At 46.6% G+C, this 21603-nt stretch overlaps 1 protein-coding gene across 2 annotated transcripts; it reads left to right on the forward strand.

Moving 5' to 3' along the window:
* Window positions 1–5460: 5460 nt before the first annotated feature.
* Window positions 5461–20461, forward strand: LOC110079929 (serine/threonine-protein kinase pim-3). 2 transcript variants are annotated; one of them, XM_072989300.2, is made up of 6 exons: window positions 5461–5671; window positions 10243–10343; window positions 12737–12787; window positions 13414–13780; window positions 15188–15364; window positions 17530–20461. In XM_072989300.2, exons 1-6 carry the CDS (start codon window positions 5599–5601, stop codon window positions 17685–17687), a joined length of 927 nt encoding a protein of 308 aa, XP_072845401.1. In that variant the 5' UTR covers window positions 5461–5598; the 3' UTR covers window positions 17688–20461. The 2 variants fall into 2 exon arrangements, with proteins under 2 accessions (XP_072845401.1, XP_072845400.1); XM_072989299.2 differs by lacking the exon at window positions 5461–5671 and adding an exon at window positions 9429–9948.
* The last annotated feature ends 1142 nt before the right edge of the window (window positions 20462–21603 follow it).

The following is a 21603-nucleotide window of genomic DNA, read 5'->3' on the forward strand; positions in this document are numbered from 1 at the left end:
GAAAATGACATAGACAGCATCTTAAAAAGCAGAGACATCACCTTGCCGACAAAGGTCCACAGAGTCAAAGCTGTGGTTTTTCCAGTACAGTAGTGTTGTATGGAAGTGAGAGCTGGACCATAAAGAAGGCTGACAGCCAAAGAACTGATGCTTTTGAATTGTGGTGCTGGAGGAGACTCTTGAGAGTCCCCTGGACTGCAAGGAGAACAAACATATCCATTTTGAAGGAAATCAACCCTGAGTGCTCACTGGAAGGACAGATCCTGAAGCTGAGGCTCTAGTACTTTGGCCATCTCATGAGAAGAGAAGACTCCCTGGAAAAGACACCGATGTTGGGAAAGTGTGAAGGCAAGAGGAGAAGGGGATGACAGAGGATGAGATGGTTGGACAGTGTCATTGAAGCTACCAACATGAATTTGACCCAACTCTGGGAGTCAGTGGAAGACAGGAGGGCCTGGCGTGCTCTGGTCCATGGGGTCACGAAGAGTCAGACATGACTTAACGACTAAACAACAACAACAACAACAACAACAACAACAACAAATTCTTTCTGATCAAGATTCCCTTATTACATGCTCTGCAGCAAAATTTTGTGCAGTAGCAATGGCACAGTGCTCCCTTATAGTCTCCTGAGGTCAACTTTATATTGGAACTAGTACACAATCATCTGTTGCATACTTTTTAAATTGCATTTTATTTATTTTAGCCATATAATATGTTTTATGAACTGGTTGTACATTTTTAAATCACATATTTTATACTTTAGCCATATAATATGTTATATGAGCTGGTCACCCAACCGTAATAAATAAATTTATTAATTCATTCATTCATAAACTGGCATGTAAAAATATATTGCAAAGAGTGTGAATATAGTTTTATGCAGGAACTTATACAAATGGAGGAACCTCTCTAGATGCAAGGTAACCTCTCTCACACCGTGGCTGAAATCCAGTACTTAAGTCACAACTATTTATTTATTTATTCAATTTATATTAAGGCCACTCTGTGCAGTTCACAACAAAACAAACCAAAATAAAAGAATAAGTAATAGCCACAAAACACAGCCACAATATAAAAATCTAATAAACACACTAGAATAGCCTTATTGAATCATTGGAACTTATTAAAGAGTTGACTCACCAGTTCCTCACTAGTTCAATAGGCCTGCTTAAGATGTGACCTATTACTGGATTTCAGCCCATGTTTTTCCATGAAGTCAGAAATAGTCTTCCTGTGATTAGGAGGGGCATAAAAGATTCCTAATTTTTATTAAATTATCTTAATTGTGCCCAGAGCTTATCTAAGCTATTGCTCATGCCTCAAAACAAATTTCATTGCCATAGTGACATCTAGGAACATACCATAGTAATAAAAAAAATAATATCTCTCAGGGTGTGACTGCATCAGCTATTTACCACATCGTCTGTGTCAAATTTGGCATAGATAAATTCAAAGTAAAAACTAGCAACTACATGATGCGAAACGAAGTGCAGGGAAGCCTGACTTTTCCCACCTGGAGGATCATCTCTTTTTGTTTAACTGAGTAGTTTATTTTGCTTTGCTTTGCTGGTATTGCTTCCCTCTGCTTTCTGACATGTGTGGATCACCTGATCTGATGATGTAAAGGGGCAGTCACTGGGGTGTCAGTGGACATGCTGCTACACCAGTTTCCCTCAACTGAATGTCTGTGGTCTTCCTTCTCCAAACTTTTTCTCTGTTTTCTTTATTATACCTGCCAAGCATAATTCTGTGCCAGATATGCTCTATATCACTGGTTCTTAACCTTGGGTTACTCAGGAGTTTTGGACTGGAACTCCCAGAAGCCTTCACCACCAACTGTGCTGACTGGGGTTTCTGGGAGTTGCAGTTCAAAAGCATCTGAATAACAAAGATTAAGAACCACTGCTCTATATCACTACAGAAAAAAATACAAATGAAAAATTGGATAAAGGGAAGGAGTGGTTCTAGTGGAAATCTTGAATGCCTCTTTTCCTCATAGCTTCAGCTTCCTGTCCCTGCTCCTATGGATTCCTGCAATGGGATCATTAATCGGATTCACCTTGATGAGGGTGCCCTTGGGATGTTGGTGATCTCCAGGATCGACTCTTTTAAAAAAATAAAATTATTTATTTATATCTTTAAAGAATGAAAAGACAATCCACCATACAGTATTACAAATAATAAATACAAAGCTATTCCCCACAATTCTCCAAATCACATTTATACCATTCCCCGGGGATTGACTCTTACAATACTCTCTATGTGAGGCTTTTCTTGAGATTGACCCAGAGACTACAATGGGTCCAAAATGCAGCAGCCATGCTCATGGCAGGTGTTGAGTCGATTTGACCACATTTCCCCTGTCCTGGCTTGCCTGCCCTGGCTTTTGGTTGTGTCCTGGATCAAGTTTAAGGTACTGATGCTCACCTTAAAAGCCTCTCAGGGTTTGGGGCCATCTTACTTGATGCAGCATCTCTCCCCAAGGTTATCTGCTCACACTACCAGATTCTCACATGCTGTGCTCCTTCAATGAGCCATGCCGAAGATAGCCAGAAAAGCTTTGAGAAGAAGCCGGGCCTTCTTGGTGCTGGCACCAATTCTTTGGGACAATCTTCTGATGCAGCTATGCCTGGCCCCTCCCTTCTGGAGGTTGCTGGACTCATCTCTCCCAGGAAACGTTTGGTGGCCACCTCCCCTCATCTTGCCCATCTTCTACTCCTACCCAGTTTTACTACACCATCTGGGTTTACATATTTGTCTATGTATGTTTTTTTCCTTCTGTTTGTTGCTTGCCTGTTACTATGGTTTGATGATGTTGTTTTGCTTTTCTTCTGGTTTTTATATGTACAGAAGAGTGCTGCGCACTAGTGGTGCGGTATATAAATCTGAGAAATAACTGAGCCAAAAGAAATATAAAATAATGCAAGTGGAAATGTTACGTACCAAAACAAACAAACAAACAAAAACACAAAAAAAACTGCAAGCCTTGCCAGCTAAATAAAATATACAAGACACTCATGCCAAAACATCAGAACTTGTAGTTAATGCTAACATCATAGAGTTGATGGAAAAAATATATTTAAAAGGAACAGTGAGAAAATGGAGCAAACAGTAGGGCAAATCCTTGCCTAGTTGCTCTCTCAATCAGACTACTTATTGCCAGCCTAGCTTTATAAACTTTTCCTAGGTCAAAAAGTAAGTATATCATAACAAATACAGTATATCCTTGTAGCGTCCAGCACAGTAACTAGGTTTACCCAGAGAAGTTCAGAAGTTGTTGACTCTTCAGAGTCAGTAAACCCAGTTCTCTTAGATAATGTCACAATAAACTGACACGGGGTCCCTTTAAAAAGCAGAGTAAAGATCAAGATACTGATGAAATCACTACTGCTGCCTGGTATAAAACACAGTCTCCTTCCACCCACCTTGTTGTCACATTAGAACCCACAACAGATCATGAGGCACTGCATAAGGAACAGCATAAAATCTGCTCTTGAACCATGAGCTATGCCTCCTCCATGGTTGAGTGAGGTCACCTACCTTGTAACTAATCTGAAAGTAACCACAAAGATGCATTTATACTGCAAAAGGAGATTTATTCTTTGTTGATTTAGTTATAACACAGTATAATTAATATCTTTGCTGGGTAGTTGGGGCTCCTAGCCCATCTAGGAGAAGGAAAACTCCGATTTCAAACCTCCACTGCCTTGTGGCTATATCCACACATGGAAAAGGCTTCAGGAGTTAACCTAGAGGCAAAATCCGGAGCTGGAGTCCCGAAGGCAGTTTGTGTCGTTCTGCCAACTCCTGCAACATTGCTGGAACCACTTGTATTGGCTCTTGCCTTTCCACTGGATCATTTCAGCAATGTGGAGAGGGGGGATCTGCTGCTTGGGTAACAGCCTATCCTCCATATTACCTTACCCGGGCTTTGTGCTCTGGAGAGGACACTCCTCGATTCAGAGCATGTTACCATAGTCTCTCGAGACTGAAGGATGCCTATGCTAATATCTTTGTTATTGGAAAATGATCTAATGATGAATAACTAATACAGATGGGCAAGAAATGGAAAACTGGTGGTTCGTGGTTAACCATGAACCGCCACAAATCCCTGGGAAACAAGCCAGTTTGTGGTTTGTTTTTCTGGTTCATGCAAGGGTGGAGGTCTCTACCTGCTCCTGCAGCCTCTTTGCCCCCCACTGTGGGGTGATGCTCAGAGGCAGGCACCTGTCAGGGAAGCTGACAGATTTGATCATGATTTGGAAACAGCTGTATTTGATCCAGTAACACACTGAAAAGCCTTATTCACTATGTCACTGTGACACAGTAAATAAGAATGTCGGACCAAAACTCTGGAGACTTGGGTTCAAATTCCCACTCAGCCACAGAAGCTTTTATGGGGAGCAACAATAGTGAACTACTCCTTGAACATCTTGCACACCTTGAAAACTCCTGGCAGGGCTGCCATATGTCCGAAACAAGTTCACAGCACACAATATAACAAAACAGCAAGCTTTGGAGAATTCTTCATCAGGCTGTGTATTACAGAGCTGGAGGCAGGGAGCGGAAAATTCTAAACAGGATTGTAAAGCTCACTTCTTAATGATATCTCTGTGATCCAAATCAGTCCCGATTTTGAATTAAATAGAATCCAACTAAATTTCTAAACGGAGGTTCTCATGCTTAGACACATCATGCCTTTCCCAGGCATGTGTTACTGGAAAAGACTGTAATGTGCGAAAATGTTGAAGGCAGCAGGAAAAGAGGCAGATCAAATATGAGATGGGTTGACTTCTTAAAGGAAGCAGCAGGCTTGAGTTTGCAAGAGTGGAGCAGGGATGAGGACAGGCCTTTGGAGAAATAATCATTTATACAGGATTGCTATAAATCGGAAGCGAATTGATGGCACGTGACAACCAAGAGTCCAGTTCGCTTTGCTCAGAGCTTGGAAAAAACTTATCTCTTCGAGACTACAACTCCCATAATTCCATATTCGGGCCGGCAAATGGTTGGGCGGTAGGCCAGGAACCTCTTCCCTCCGCCTTCCTTTTGCAGCTTGGCCCTACTTCAGGGTGTCCTTAGGGGAGATCATTAATCTGCATTAAGTAATCATCACCAAGTCCCGTCCAGTCAGATAGCTCTTTCTGTGCGCTTGCAAGGCGCTCTCGTTGGCTGCGGCTTCTGGAGGGATCCGCTTCCAGGGAGGTCACTGGCTGGCCGGGACTTCACAGCAGCCGCCGAGCTTCGCCGTTTTAGGTTGCAAAGCAAAGAGGTCGACCGAGAGATAGACAGCTCGGGGAAGGGAGCCAAGAAGGGAAGAGGGCGGGGCGGGGCGGGGCGGGGCGGGGGGCGGAGCCAGGGGCCCGTGTCCGAAGAGCGGAGCCCCGCCCCCAGGAGGCAAGTGGGCGTGGCGTGCGTGGCCGCGGGTGTCCGGAGGGGGGGCGTCCCCGTGTCACTTTCCCAACCCCGTGAGAGAGAGAGAGAGAGAGAGGCTTTCCTGGGATTCAGGTGGTGGCCGGAGTTGTAGTTCCTGCGACTTTCCTTCAGGACTCCTGGCGTTGCCCCTGGGAGAAGGGGGAGCCGAGGAGGGGCGGGATGTCTTCCGTGCAGGTGCTTCTTTACCCCCCCAAGATCCACCCGGCGTTCCCCAAAGAGGAGCTGACTCAGGGTAAGTGACGGGAGGCCAAAGGCTGAGAGAGAGGGCTTGGGGTTGCCCTCGGAGCGCCGTGAAAACGGGCCCCTCCGCCCAGGCGGTTCAGAAAAGAGACGGAGCCGCCGAAATGGGGCGGATTGATCGCTTGCAAGAAGCGGCCAGCCACCGTCCCAAGTGCAGAAGAGCATGTCAGGTTTTGCTCTCCGTCCCTGAAATATTATTTTCCTGATAGCAGGCGGGACGTCAAACCTGATGAATCCGCTCTCGCTCTCTCTCTTCCTCCCAGTAATTCCCTTTAATTCTTGAGAAGCCCCCACAGAGTCGATTGGGTCAGGGGGTTCGTGCCTGATGTCTAAGATTATTTTTTTTAAAAACCCTAAACGGGGCAGATCTTTTTAGATACGTTGTAGCAAGTTTCGCTGTCTCGGCTAAAGGATCCCCGGAGATTGCAGCTTGCTGCTCGAGGGGCAGGGAGCAGTTCTGCGTAGAAGTTTCTGAACCTTCATCCCCCACGGACTACACTTCCCAAGGTTCCGTGGGGGGGAGAGGGGAAAGAGACGGAATAGGAAAACCCCTGGAGTTTTTCCTACAAAAATGACCGGGGCGCCTCCTGATCTGAGGCGGGATGAGACTGGCCAAGTGGCGGGGTAGGCAGATCATGGATAGATACCACGGGCTAGCGGGACTTTATCTGCACCGTGTTCCTGTAGAAGGCTGGGGATCAACGGCGGGGATCTCTTTTTGCTCCCCAAAACACACGTCTTGAGGACGGTTTGGGGTCCTTATACCCGCCCCCCACCCATCCCGGTCCTCCACCTGCTTGCTAAAGAAAGGAGTCACCCTTGCAAGCCATATCTTCTACATCTGCGGAAGTATGAATACTGTACTCATTTATTTCGGAGGCGACAGCCGGGCAGTCCTCTTCTTCGGTTTTCGAAGCCCGGCTCTGGGATACAGTGTATTTCCATCGCGTCGCATGTTGCCAAGTGGAAGGAGGTCTAGCCGGGGCGGCCTAGCTCAGTGCTGACCTCTACCGGCAGCGGCCGGCATGGCAGGCGGTACAGTACTGTACTGCGTTTAAGACCACCCCGGCGAGCGCTCCTTAGGCGGGTGTCTTTTTCTCGTGCGTCGATCTAGGTTGGGAAAGCGGTGTTTAAGCGGGTGCAAGCTGTAGATAGATAACTTTAATAGACGTCCACTACGCTTTATGGAGGCAGCGGGGAGAAAAGCGAGAGCTGATCTGTATCTTAGAAACCGTGAAAGAAACAAACTCTTAGGATGGTCGTTTCTTCGCTGCTGACCACCGAGGTCAGCAATTTGCGACACTCTTTTTAACCCATTTCGCAGTGCCTCTGCATAATCTCGGTAATCTTCACAACAGCCCTGCAAGGTAGGCTGGTTACTGTTAGTATCCTCATACCGAAGAAGGAGGTGGGAATAAGCGAGAACTTTGCCTAAGCCCACCTAGCGGAGGCCAGCTTTCAAGAACGGCGGCCCCTCCGCTGGATGGCAGCTTACAGTCTAGTCTTTTTTCGGTAATGAAACTACCGTGCGACATCCCGGCGCGCATTTTCCCGCCTGCGGCTGCAGCGAAGGAGGTGCTCTGTGCAAGAGACCCAGAAAAGCTGCCGGCCAGTCTTCGCGAGGCTGACGAATTTATGCAAAGCTGCCTACCAGGCTGCATCCGCCGTCTCCCCGCACATTTAGTAGTTTAACGTAAAAGAGAGCATTGCTTTAAGTGCGTGGATCCTGTGCAAGCGAAGGGGGCTAAGCGACCGCTGGGCAGCTCGCCAGCCGCAAAAATTCCAGCGGACACCCGTGACGTCACCGGCCCGCTCTTCTCACAAGTGCTCTTCCCCCCCCCTTTCCCACTGACATACTTCTGGAATGACCTTTTAGGAACGCCCCCCCCTTCTCTCTCTCTCTCTCCCTCCCTGCAACGCCGGCGCGGGGTCGGCCGTCGGGACTTTGGCCTTGAGGCGTCCTCTCACGGGGAGGGGTCGAGCACCCACCCCGGGGTCGAGCACCCACCCGCCCCGGCGCGTCTCCTGCGAAATGCACAACAACCGGGGCAGGAGCGTCTGCTTCGCTGCCCCGCGGCGGGAGGCGGCTGGGTTCTGGGAAGCCGCCGCCGCCGCCGCCGCCCATTGTCTGGCCGCGGCCGGGCTCCCCTCCGCGGGTCGCCAATGCCGTCACGGCTCTCCCGCGTGGAGCCGCCGGGCTGCCGGGCTTCGGCCCTGGCCGACGCTCCGTGACGCGAGCAAGGCCGGCCGGCGGCGTGGAAGCGGCTGGAGCTGCCCTGCTCGCGGGCCTCGCCCGCATTCCGGGAGAGCTTAAGAGGGAAGGGGAGAAAACGAGGCGAAAGCGGGGGGGGGGGTGGACGGCTCGCCCGCCTTTTCGCTTCCTGGGCTTGCGTTGCCGCGGGAAAGTGAACCTTGGTGGGCTTGGGGGGCTGGAGGGAGAGGAGCGGAAAGGCTGCTGCGGTCCTCGGCTGCTTGGTTTGGGAGCGTCTCCTGCCTCCCCCCCCCCCGCCGTTGCAAAGCCGCGGTTGAATGCAGCCTCGGGGCCGATGGGGTCATTTCGTGCCGCTTGCTCATTTTACTTCCCCACCCAGTCTCATAAAGACAAAAGTTTGAGGCTGAGGAATGGCGACTCCGGCAAAAAAAAAAAAAAAAATTGCCCAAAACAGAAGTACCTTTGAGAGGAAAACAAAGTTCTTTTCTGTGAGTCTTTGGTTTACGACCTTCATTATCCCAGGCGCACGTGGTTTGTAATCCAAGAAAGCGCCTGCTGAAATAAACGTGTTCGGTCTCAAGGTGCCACCTTACCTAACCGAACGAACGTGGCTACCTGTGCGAGTATTGATCCCAGAAACGCTCACCTGGAGCCTGAACTTTAGATTATGACATAGGCAGGTTGTGGTCCCGCAGCATCACGGCTGGCGAGTAGGATGTAATCAAAGGGTCGGAAAGAAGAGGTGGCAAGATGGATAAGAAGGCGGTAGCGATGTAGAAATTTGAATTTCTTTTGCGTTTCCGATAGGCTGATGGTGGGGATTTATTTTCCTGAACTTTCTCAAAGTTCGGAAAAGTTATCTCTAGCCAACAAAGTCAGTGTAATCCCAAAAAGTAACTCTTCCAACCTCTGTGGTTGCTCTTCAGGAATGGGTTTATCCTTGGGCGACTGTAGTACCATAAAGGCGGAGCATTGTTAGTTCAAACGACATAGTGGGCAAACACGGTAAAACTAGTTTTCCTCGTCAAAAAGCAAGATAGCAAAAATTCCGAGGTCAGGAAGAATGTAATCTCCTTTTCTTAATCAGCAAAGTTTAGTCGCCCTGCCATTTTCTTCCATTTGTGGGAGAATTTTTTAAAAGGTCAGCTAAGGTTGCTATGTCTGCTTGGGCACTCAGGGTGACCATATGGTGTGGAAGGTGCGACCAGAGAGCCGCTCAGGCACGCTGCCTCCAGTCAGCATATTTGCCTTGAGAGTCAGGAGCATATGCCCGCTGCATAAATCACTCGAGGTTGAAAACTCCCGTTCCGACCCTTCTCGCTCCTCGGTTCTGTCGATACTTGCATGTGTAACACCTTTCCGAGGTGAGGGAAGGACTTTTAATACCGGCAGTAGGAGTCTCCGATAAAGGCTGTGACAAAAATCGCAAAATCGTGCTTGGTAAAACTGAACAGCATGTCCCTTTTTTGCAAACGGAATTTTAAACAACCAACCTGCCGGTGAATCCCCACGTGGGAAAACAAATTGCGTAAGTGAAGGAGAGTAGAAAAGTTCTCGCGCGCCTTTCTGTGATTGGTTGCCGTTGCGCTCGGCTCCCCTTTCCATTCGTTGAAGATTCCAGCCATCCCCGCCTCCCGATTAGTTTATTATCCGCGCCCAGCGCGGCTATTTCATCCTCTGGCTATTTGGCCCCGCCCAGACGCGTGGAGGGGGTTCCGAGTAAACATCATCCTTTTTTCTAATTGGTTAAGCCTTCCCCAGTCCTGTGGCTCGCCTTCCTATTGGCCAGCATCGCGTGCTTTTGGAATCTTCGTAAAAACTAAAGGAATGCGAAGGAGCGCACGCGGTGGAAGTGGCGTCTGGCACAATCAGATAAGGAGGGGCGGGGCCTGGGGGGGGGCCGTAGGAGATTTAAAAAGCTGGCCGCTGGTGTCGGCCGCTTCCTGTTTAACTGGCCATGCTTTTGGCGCAAGGTCCCCTTTGCTACCAGAATCCCGAAGGAGGGTCTCTGGCCCCCGATGACGCCGCCTCCGCTGAAGAAGAGCCTCGTTGCTTGGGTACGCAATACACCCCCCCACCCGCATGCACCTGAAGAAGTGCGATAGAAGCTCTTAAAGCCTGCGCACAATAAGCTTCGTTAATCTAGGAAGGTACCAAACCACCACCAAAACTGAGAACCCTGGTCCCGTAAGGCTGCCCGCCTGGAAGCACGTGTGAGCAGTTTCCAGCAGTCTTTGTGAATGGGAGGGCGGGCCGGCCGGCCGGTTTTGCAATCCAGGCAGAAATCCGTCACTTTCTTTCGGTCGGTTTTGCAATCCAGGCAGAAATCCGTCACTTTCTTTCTCTTTCAGGGAAGGCGACCTTGGAGACGCGCTACCGCCTGGGAGCCTTAATCGGGAGTGGCGGCTTCGGCAGGGTGTATGCAGGGACGCGGCTCAGCGATTCTCTCCCGGTGAGCCCGGCTGTGGGCGCGGGTCCTTTTAAAAAAAAAACATTAACCTTTGAGTGAGCAAGATGTGATGTGGTGGTTAGTTTGAGGGACTAGGACTCAGAAGACCTGGCTTGAAATCCCCTTTCAGGCATAGAAATTCAGAGGGAGTGGGGATTGGCGCTGGGAAAACCACTTCTTAATGTCTCACCTTGGAAGCCCTAATAGGGTCCCTGTAGGTGGGGTCTGACTTGACGGGAAATAACAGTAGCAAGAAGCAAGTGCATCCTTCGCTGTGGGTGGGATTTAGGGAGCAGTATCCGGGAGGGATAAGGTGACGCTGCAGGTTAAATTGCAGAAGCCTCTGTGCTCCAAGGTCAGAATACCAGCAGTCGTAAGATCGAATCCACACGACGGGAGGCTTGTCCCAGCTCCTGCCAACCTAGTAGTTCGAAAGCATGTAAAATGCGTGTAGATAAATAGGTATGGCTATGGCTTGGAAATGGGGATGAGCACCACTCCTAGAGCCTGACACGACTGGACTAAATGTCAAGGTAACCTTTGCCTTTACCTATCTCCGAGGGAAGCCAGACCAACCCAGGACAAGTTGAGACTCCTTCAGTTCAGAGTTTGTTCCCTCAAAGACACTGCAGGTCCTTTCACCATAGGTGGGAGAGCCAATGTGATGCTGTGCTTAGAGTGTTTGTGTAGGACTTGGGGAAGCTCGCATTCAAATTCTCATTCCCCCATGAAGCTTATTGGGTAACTTTGGGAATTGCAGTTCAAGCTACCCCATAAAGTTGCTATGTGAGTGAAGAAGGGAGAGAAGAACCCTATATTGCTCCAATAAAAATAAATCAATAAGCATGATTCTTTTATCTGAGTGCTCTTGTTTCTCCTTCTTCAATAAAACAGTTTTAGGTAGGTTGGGCTTTATCCAAGGATGAGCTGGTTAATTTTGAAACACAGGTGCCCATCATAGGCATGTCCTCAAGAAGCATCCCAAACTGCAATCAGTTCTGGCACTGTGAATCAACAAACCAATCTAGCCCTTCTTATATCCTTGAGTAATAAATGTTTTGTAAAGCCAATGAACCTTAGTGGCCCATTCAAACCCAGGTTAATAATAATCATGTGCATTCAAGTCAATTCTGACTTATGGCAACCATTTTCAGGGTTTTCCAGAAGTGTTTTACCATAGCTTTTGGATAGCTAAGTGGTTTAGGTATCTGGCTATGGAGTCAGAAGTTGGGAGTTCAATTCCCCACTGTACCTCCTTGGCAGGAGCTTGATCAATGATCCATAGGGTCCCTTCCAGTGGTGCAGTTCTAAGATTACTATTCCCTTCTTCTGGAGGCACCCTATTACTGTGTAGCTTGCCCAAGGCCACACAGGCTGGCTCTACTCCCAGAAGGCACAGCAGGGAATTAAACTCCCAATCTCTGGTTCCATAACAGATACCTAAACCGACTATCCAGCCAGCTCAATCCAGGTTACCTGAAAACAATTTTCATTGGAACAGGGTCATTCATAGCAGTACACATGTTGTGGAAGTTCATTTCCTTTCTAGCTATAGCAAAGGTTCCCAATCTTGGGAAGCTCAGGTGTTTTTGGACTGCAGTTCCCAGAAGCATTCATTAGTACCTGTGCTTGATTGGGTTTTATGGGAGTTGCAGTTCAAGAACACTTGGGTTACCCAAGGTGGGGAATCACTGGGCTACAGTGAAGGTTGCTAAAAGGGAACAGAGACCCTAAGGGAGGTGACAGATGGGACAACATGGAATCTTGTGGCCCTTTAAAACTAAAATGTTTTATATTTATTAAACTTTTGTGGACTGTGGCCCACTTATTCAAATGCATTGTTGTTTTTGTTACAAAATACCAACTCTGCCACCCCAACCTGAAAAGTTTCAGATAAAGGAATTGTTCCTGCTAATAAAAAAAAATCAAATCTGGTGTTTAGACCTTGTTTTGCGATTAACACACTTCAACCCAAATCCTCTTACCTAGTTAAACTGGCATAGCACAAACAGCACAACTTTGGAAGGGGAATTGCCCCAAGTTAAGACACCTGTAGATATTATTAATTGTGTACTTTTGTGATTCTGCACGCAACTGGTTTTTTGGAGGTTTTTTTTAAAAACTTGGAGCAATCGGTCTCCACAGGTTTTTCCATTTGCTTGGCTACACAAAGGATTTGGGACTTTTTCATATATGTCAGTGAAATCTTCTCTTCCCTTGGCTTAATCCAACAGCCTCTTGTCCTTAGCTGTCCACTAGGTCATTGATTTGCAGTCACTGGATTTGTACTCCCCACTGGCTTGTAGCGGGGCCAGTTCCATGTTTAGAAAGGGGAAAAGCCATGGTAGTCGATGGTGCCCCTTAAAATCTCAATAACTTTTTTCATTTTCTTCCAGGTGGCTATCAAATACATTGCCAAGGAGCGAGTCTTGCAGTTCCATCACATGGTGAGTTTGTCCCTCTCTACTGATTCTTCTCGGAGTTCTACTGCTGTGCTTGTTGCTTGATCGCTTGGACCAGTGGTTCTTAACCTTTTTGAAAGAAACGCCCCCTTGAGCCATTGAGGAAGTTATCATCGCCCCCCTCCCCGCGGTTATATCTTATTTATTTATTTATTTATTTATTTAAGACACTTAAATCCAATGACCCCTGAAAACAAAATTCAATTCCAAGAAAATGAAATGCCCCCAAAAAGTAACATTTAATGATTTAGTTGCAAGCGAATTTTAAGACTCAAAAAGAAATATAAAAAGGGCATAAAAACAAACCGCAATGCAGGAACTAAAAATTTCAAGACGAAAACTCTGAAACTAAATTAAGATTGGAGGAAAATATATATTCATGCACATTGTAAAAAGGCTGCAGCTATCTTCACAGGTTTGGCTTGCTCTAGCGCCCCCCTACCGCCCCTTCTGCTCCAGCGTCCCCACGCCGCCCCTTTTCGTTCTACCGCCCCCCTGAAAAATGAAATCGCCCCCTGGGGGGCATTATCGCCCACGTTAAGAACCACTGGCTTGGACTACAGGTAGGGTGAAATGCTCACCAGCCTCTCTCTTTTGGGTTCCTTCTGCAGAATGGCACCCTTGTTCCTTTGGAAGTCCTCCTGCTGAAGAAAGTGTCGTCTCCGGGTTGCCGAGGCATTATCCGCCTTCTGGATTGGTTCGAGCAGCCCGACTCCTACTTCATTGTTATGGAACGGCCCCTTGTGTCTCAGGACCTGTTCGACGTCATCACAGACCGTGGACCGCTCCCAGAGAATGTGGCTGCTAGCTATTTCCGACAGGTGGTGGAGGCAGTGCGCCATTGCCACATGTGTGGTGTGTTGCACAGAGACATAAAAGATGAGAACATTCTTGTAGACCTCCTGCATGGTGACCTAAAGCTCATAGACTTTGGATCAGGTGCACTGCTCAGGGATTCTCCATACACAGATTTTGATGGTGAGTATGAAGAGGCCTGTATCTGGTAGGGCTCAGGGGAAGATGGCTGCCTGAAGCCCCGGGGGGGAGGGGCTGCTGTGACTCTCTATATACCACCCTTTTCCAACCTTGGGTTGCCTAGATGCATTGGACTACAATTCCCAGAGCATTATAGAGCTAGATTTAATGGTAATGTAGACCCACTGAATGAGTCGGACTTGGTAAATAAACATGAATTTGCATCCAAGTGATTTAGTGGATCTACTTTGGTTGGGATTGAACACATCTGAGAATCAGCAGATTGATGAAGAGTGCCATGGGTAATATTGAACTTGCTGGATTAAAGGACTAGGTAGGTCCAAATTAGAGGTGCACATATTTGTGGTTTTGGACCACAACTCCCAGAATTCCCTAGGCAACATAGCCATGCTGCTTGGAGAATTCTGGGAGCTGTAGTCCAAAAACATAAATATTCATGCCTGTAGTATAAAGATTCTGCACTTCAGCTTCGTTTTGGATGTGAAGAGTATGCATATGGGAAGAAAACCAAACACCAAGCTCTAAACTAATGGTTCCCAACCTTGGATCTTCAGATGTTCCCAGGAGTAAAACTCCCAGAAGCCTTCACGGCTTTCATAGGGATACATTAATAAAAAGTAAGAAGTTGGGTCTAAAACATTGGGGAAGAACTGCTGGATAGTTCCGTGGTTTAGGTCTCTGGCTGTGGAGCCAGAGGCCGGGAGTTCAGTTCCCCACTGTGCTTCCTTGACAGGGGCTGAGTGATCCATAGGGTTCCTTCCAACTGTGTAGTTCTGAGATTATTATCATTATAACTGTCTTGCCCAGAGAGAATATTCAGATATTCATTGTTCTTAAATTGTGAAGCCGTCTCTGTCTGGAAGTTCCCATAGTTGATTGAGGAGGCGTGCAAGCCTTTCCGCATCTTGCTTTAATAGGGCTTCACTAGGCAACTCCAGAAAACAAGACCCCTTCTGTGCCTTGGTCAGTATAAAACAAGGGGCTGTAGGAGCATTTAGACCACAGCTTGAAAAATAGGCCTTTTGGGACTCACTTGATTACTGATACACCAAAGAATAGTTTTCAGGAGGGAAGCCTTTACTATCTTAATTTCAGTTTTTCCGTTCAACGTTTTTGCAGAAGGAACACTGGAAGCCCATTTTATAGATGGGAAAAACTGAGGATGAAGCACTAGTACCGCCTACAGCAACGCTTTGTTTACTTCATGAAGCTGATCTGGCTGGAAATGAATGTTGCCTCTTGTTTCTCCCATTTGGGTCCTGGCCGTCTAGCCACCCCTTAGTCCTATGAAGAAGATTAATGTGCAGCCTGGGAACAAGAAGTGTAGTATTTCGATTCCAATGCAGTACCTTTGGGCCTGTTATCACCTGCTCTTTTTGTTTCTTACAGGTACACGGGTCTATAGTCCCCCTGAATGGATAAAGTATCACCGGTACCACGGCCTCCCTGCTACCGTGTGGTCCCTGGGAGTGCTGCTGTATGACATGGTGTGCGGGGACATCCCTTTTGAACACGACGAGGAGATCCTTCTTGGGAAACTCCACTACCACTGCAGAATATCCTCAGGTCAGGAGGCAGCTTCTGATCACTAGAAAACCACTGTCGGCTTGCCCAAATAATTTCACCTCCTCGTTGCAGCACCTCACATGTTCTCTTCACTTTTTCATGCGGGCATTTTCCAAATACAGTGGTGCCCCACATAGCAAGGTTAATCCATTCCGGATTAACCGTCGCTATTGGGAAACATCGCTATACGGAACGGAAAACGCCACATGGCTCTTAAATTCACCGTTCTGCGAAGTTTCTCCATAGCGCCGCCATTTTCGTGCCCTCGGTAAGCGAGGGCAGGGCGCGAAAATGGTTTGGGCGGCCATTTTCTGCACCCAGCGGCCATTTTGAAACCGCCGATCAGCTGTTCCCAAAATGGCCGCTGGGTGCAGAAATGATCGCAATGCGATGTTTAGCCTATCTAAACATCGCAATGCGATCACATTAGCGACCGCAAAAAACGGGTCGCTATGTGGATTCATCGTTAAATGGTGCGCTCGTTAAGCGAGGCACCACTGTACATGAGCGCACAGACAACATTTGGGCTTCCTCCCTGCACTCCGGCTGCTTAGAGTTCCCTAACAGAAGGCTCTAAGACAGCATCTTCCAGATGTGCTAGACTACACCTCTCATTGTCTTTAACCAGTATGGTCTCCGTTGGCTTGAGATGATAGGAGATGTGAACCCACCCATTTGGATGATGCCGGGTTTGGGGAGGCTTATACTAGATCATCAGCACTGATCTGCTTTGCATGAGTTTCTAATTCTGGAACATACAGCCTCCACATCCAATGCAGTAAAGAATTAGAAGTTCCATCTCACCCAAATGTCACCTCTGCCTTATCAAAGGTGGAGCCTTGATACCTGAGTATTCTGGAAAGCAAAACAAGCTCCAAGTAGAGAGTGGAATAGGCAGCAGTGACCCAAAGGTACATATACCTAACAGGGCAGGTGACAATGATTATTGGTACCTAATGCTGGAAGCTAGGGGTGAAGCACATGCCGCCTTCCAGATATGGCTGGACTACAGCTCCTATCAGCCCTTGGCATCATAGCCAAGGGTGTCACTTGGTGGGAGTTGCAGTCCAAAAGATCTGGGAATTCATAGTAATGTAAACAGCACTGAGGTGGGGTTAGACTTTTGGCCTGTTTCACTAAGGAAACTTCCTGAGTAGGGTTCCAAATATCTTAAATTTTTGGTCTACACCCTCCAGAACAACCACCGTCACTACCCGAGCCAGCCTGGCTACAGGGACAGGTTTTGGAAGTTGGATTCCAACAAATTAACTTTTAAAAGTTATTTTCCTAAGCTAATGGCCAACAACATCATCTGGGTTCTGTGGATTCTTTGTTTCAATTAGTTTTCTTAGAGACACAATCTTTGTTTGTTTTTGCACTCCCGGCTGTATTTATTTTCTGCATTGATTGTGGAGATCAGCATCCTATTGGCTTCCTTGGCCAGACCCATTTTGTTTATGTATTAAATGGCATTTTTAAAATCAGGAAGCCAGCTGTTTCACCATTTGAAGATTCTTGGTGCATGCCATCTGAATCTTGATCTCAAATTGTCAGTGAGCCCAAGAGCCTCACGGTGTCTGGAAATATAAAGGGTTTGGTAGGCCGACAGGACAGGCCCTTGGCATGGGTCACTCTGTCTTGTGAGTTAAATTAACTCTGCTGTGTTTGAATGACTTTGTTTTGATTGACTTCTTTTGGGTGACAAAACTGAACTGAGTATCAGCTCCTAGACTTTCTCCATAATGAATGGATCCTGAGGAGTTTTGAGAGATTAATTCCTTCCCATCTTTGGATCCTCAGTGTTTAACTTGAAAAGGTTAATTGGTTAAAGGCTTGCAGAGAGCGTTGCCTGGTGGGATGGTGCAGTATTGACGGCATCCTGCAGTGTTTAGAGTACTGGACTAGGATTGGGGAATATAGGTTCTACTTCATTCCCCCTTCTCCAGAACCATAAAACTTAGTGGGATCCTTTGGCTAATCACTGTCTTCTCAGGCTGACCTTGTTTACAAGACATTTATAAGTCAAATGTGGGAACAGGAGAACCATAAGCATGAAAGGGGAGGCAGATGTGCCTTGAGTTCTGTAGATAAAAGGAAGAATATATGTGTATCTAATGAATAAATAAAATTAAAATGTTCTCTCTCTCTCTTTTTTTTTTTTATAGACTGCGGTCACTTGATTGAGTGGTGTCTCTCGCTTGCCCCCGAGAAGCGACCTTCCCTGGAGCAGATCCTGGCCCACCCCTGGCTCCTTGGGATTTTGGAGCAAAACGGACGCAAAGGGCAACAGCCGGCGGTTTCGAAAGCTGGCACTAGCCTGTGACTGTGGTGGCCTCTGGACAGCCTTGGTGGGGTGGGAGGTGGCCACGGAGTGGACAAAGAGCTCTTGGCTTTTCCTGCAACCACCTCTCTGATGTAATCACTGTCTCTTATTCCTGCTGATTAGCTGAGCGACTGCCCCTGGCAAAGGAGCAGCGAATGGGGGGGGCAACTCCAAGTGACCTTGCCAACTAGTTAGACAGTGGGGCTGGCGTTCAGTCCCTACCCAAGACAATAGAGACCAATGGGCACTCTTCTGTTTACATGAGGACTTTTCCTGCCCCTTCCTTTGCATTAGTAAAGGGGTACAAGACTGGCATCAAGCAAAGTGGTGTTTAATGGGCCCCAGTGTTGGCTTCACTCCTTCTGTACCCTTGGATCAGTATTGGAATCTCTCAGGATATCCTTGAGGCAGCATAGTTGGGTTCGTGTTTTAACGCAATATGGAAAAGGTGGCGTTTCTGCAGGTGTCAGCTTGTTATTTATTTAGGATGGTATTCCTATGGGAACCCTTGTTGCTTTCTCTTGTGTTAATGCTAAACCTCTGCTTGCCATCGGTTTGGTCATAGAAACGTTTTCTCCAGTCCACCCAGGGAGTGGATGCCATCATGCAGGGCTGGGGAACACCTGGCGCTCCAGAGGTGGATGTAGTGACTCTCCCATTGTGCCTCTCCATTGGCCAGGCTGGCTAGGGCTGATGGGAATTAAAGTTCAGCCATATCTGAAGGGCCAAGAGGTTCCTCTGCTCTGATGTGATAGAGACTGTACTGTTTCTTCCTCCTCATCGCATATTTCCATTTCTGTTCGTTCATTCCAAGTGTGAACCCGCCTTTCCAGTCTTTTCTTCCCCTTCAGCTAGTTGTAAGGTTTAGGGAGTTGGGGGGGAAAAAAATAAAAGAACAACAAAGAGGGTCTAGGACTCATTAAAAAAAGTACACATAAAATGAAAAATAAATGGATAAATCCCAAGGTTTTTTTTTTCAGTTGAGTTTGAAGCAAACAAAATCCTCTTTTGTTCAGCTCTAGACCATTATGTAAGCTACAGCTTAGGTTGAAGGCAATCCAAGGGAGATTCTGGAGTTTCTGAAAGCACAGGCTAAATATTTGGGTGCTACCAGCCCATAGCAGCCTGAACTGATCCTGTTACTGTCAAGATTTCATTTTGGAGCGCTCTGTGGAAGTCTTGTGTCTTCTTACAGTTCTTGGTCATGGCCAGTTCCTAAGAAAGCTTGAACACAGATTTGTTCTTGTGAGCACTCTAGATTTCTCATATCGCCATTTGATCTTAGTCTGCCCAAATGTTGAGTTTACAACTACATTTTAGGTTTCATTCACAACAAAAGATGCTTGGAGCCACTGAATTCCTCTTCCCCCCCCCCATCCCTGGCCCCACAATCTGAATTGTTCTTTTCCTTCACCTATTGAGTGTTTCTACCCACTCCACCCCCATTTTGCTTTGGACACTGGAAAGACAATAGGAAGTCATGGGATCGGCCCTCAATCTAGGGTGTATGTAGCCTCTTAGATCATGGGTAAGGGAACCTTCGATCTTTCATGACGTTTTGGATTTTGGCTCCAAGCTCCCACCCCAAGTGTACCCAATGAGATGGGATTCAGGGAATTGGAAATCAAAATACATGGAAAGCAAAAAGTCCCCACCCACCATGTGTTAATTCATCTGCAATAACTGGGTTACAGTGTTCTCTTGTCTCTTAATGGAAGGCCGTTATTTGAAGGGGATGAGATGGCAAAGATCTACTAGCTCTGTAAACTGGTCCTAGGAAGGGTTCAGATTTTGTTATTTTCAATATGTTGTCAAGATTTCTTAGTGATTTTTGAGATTGGGTGGGGAAGACAGCTCTTTTCTTGACTACATCTCCTATTGCTGTAGAAGTTCAGTTTCTGTTACAATAGGAGAAGTGCATATGGATCCTATAGGGAGTTACCTGATTGTGCTTAAGAGAGATGGAGATGCATTTTGTTCTTCAGGCAGGCTTTATGCTTATATCTCCTGGGCAGGGCTCTGTAGCTTTTGGCCAGCCTTGGTAAGCAAGCCAGAAGGTGTCCCCCAGGCTCCAGAGTCTCGGAAGAGGACCCTGCTTGATGTCACCCTGGGTTCAAAACCCAGAGTGATTAGGGGTTTGAAGATGATACCTTCTTCCCCAGTTCTGGGTTGGGAAAGGAAGGAGAGCTCACTCCTTCTGCACAAATTCTGGAAGCTATGAACTATCTCCAAGCTAATGTCTCCAAGGTTTTCTGTGGTATCAAAGATACTTCTTTGGAATAAGATTTTGTCTAATGGCTTCCCTGCCTGGGCTAAAACATACTCAGCAGGGCAGTGTGGCCAGTGCATTTATGTATCCCTCCATTTCTACCAGGCCAATACTCTAGTGAGTTGTGTTGTCTTAAAATGCCTGTCTGTTCAACATAGGTTTTCTAATGTTCTGTCTCTAAGATACATCCAAGCAGAGTCTGGGGTGCAAGAGAAGGGTAGTGGGGGGTTCAATAGGTTACGACAACGAGAATCCAGCCTGGGAAAATGCCAGCATCAGTTTCTTAGCCTGCTGCCTCTGGCAACATAACTGAAGAATATTTCTATGCCAGTTGAGGATTTGATTTTGTATTCATGAATTTGTGTGTGTGTGTTTTTTTTTTTTGTTCTGTTACTGCATCCTGTGCACATTTGTGCAAACCACATAACACAGTGCCTCGCCCGTTTGGGCTCCAGCATTTACAGAACCCCTTTCTGGGATTAAATAAACTTTTATAAGAAAAAAACATGATGAGAGAATTGGCTTGTCTTTTTCTTGTCAGCACTGAAGATCAACAGCAGTGCTGTTATCAGACTGGTGGAACGTGTATATCTGGTATAAATGCCGGAGCTAAAGTTTAAGGTGGGTGGTGAATTATTTTGCAGCTGGTGAGCAGGTCAGCTACTCTTATGAAATTCACAAATTAGGAAGTACATAGATTTGAAATGAAGCCTATTAAAAACTGCAGTTTCTCTTTGCTCGATATTCTTAGAACATTCAGGGTGTCATACCATGCTAAGGTATGAGACATAGAAGCATAAAACCAGTGTGAAATAATAAGCATTAAAAATAAATACAAGAGAATGAGTGTAATGTCAGATCATACATTGGGAGCCTACAACCAGTGAAAGATTGAAAGGCCTCTTACCTTCTGTTTAAAGCCAGTAATTAGAAAGGGCCGTGGGGTGTCTATGAGAAATGTGTTCCAGATTTGGGAAGCCTCTCTTCTGGTGCCATCAATCTTCCATTTCTGGGTGCCCTGCCATGCCCAACGTATACATATGTAGGGCATGCAGTCATTTTGAAATGATAACATGCCATTCTTGAAAGGGCCTTTTTGCACAGGGAGTATCTTTAGGAATATACCTGGTAGTCTGACTTTGCAAGGATGAGTAGTGATTATAACAACCTACTCCTGAACTATTTTCTCTAGGCATTCTGAAATTACAAATGGATAATTTAGATAAGTAGCTAAAAGTATGGTAGACTTACCTGTGAAATCTGTCTTTCCTTTGCTTAACTGTCTGTATCCTCCATAAAACTCCAAATTGATGTAAAATTTACAGTAAAGGGTAGAAATCTAGTTTCAGTGAGAGTGTATATGTGATTGTCCAGTATTTTATTACTGATTTATAAACTGAACAACCCAGAATTAGGTTTTTTTTAATCAGGTAGTATCTAAAAAGGTTTTGATAATGGATATTATAATATAGAGGTGCAATTAACTCCCTTAAAATCTCAGTCCTTGGTTGAATAAAACTGTCGATCAATCCTGAGTCTAGCAAAGTGTCCCCTGCTTTCTCAGGAAGTATGTAGGAAGCCTTTCCTGATCTTTTCCATGTAGGGATTGTGTAACTGCTTCCCACAGTATGAATCAGAATTAATTGG

This window comes from Pogona vitticeps, chromosome 2, assembly GCF_051106095.1.
Source record: "Pogona vitticeps strain Pit_001003342236 chromosome 2, PviZW2.1, whole genome shotgun sequence".
Classification (NCBI taxonomy): domain Eukaryota; kingdom Metazoa; phylum Chordata; class Lepidosauria; order Squamata; family Agamidae; genus Pogona; species Pogona vitticeps.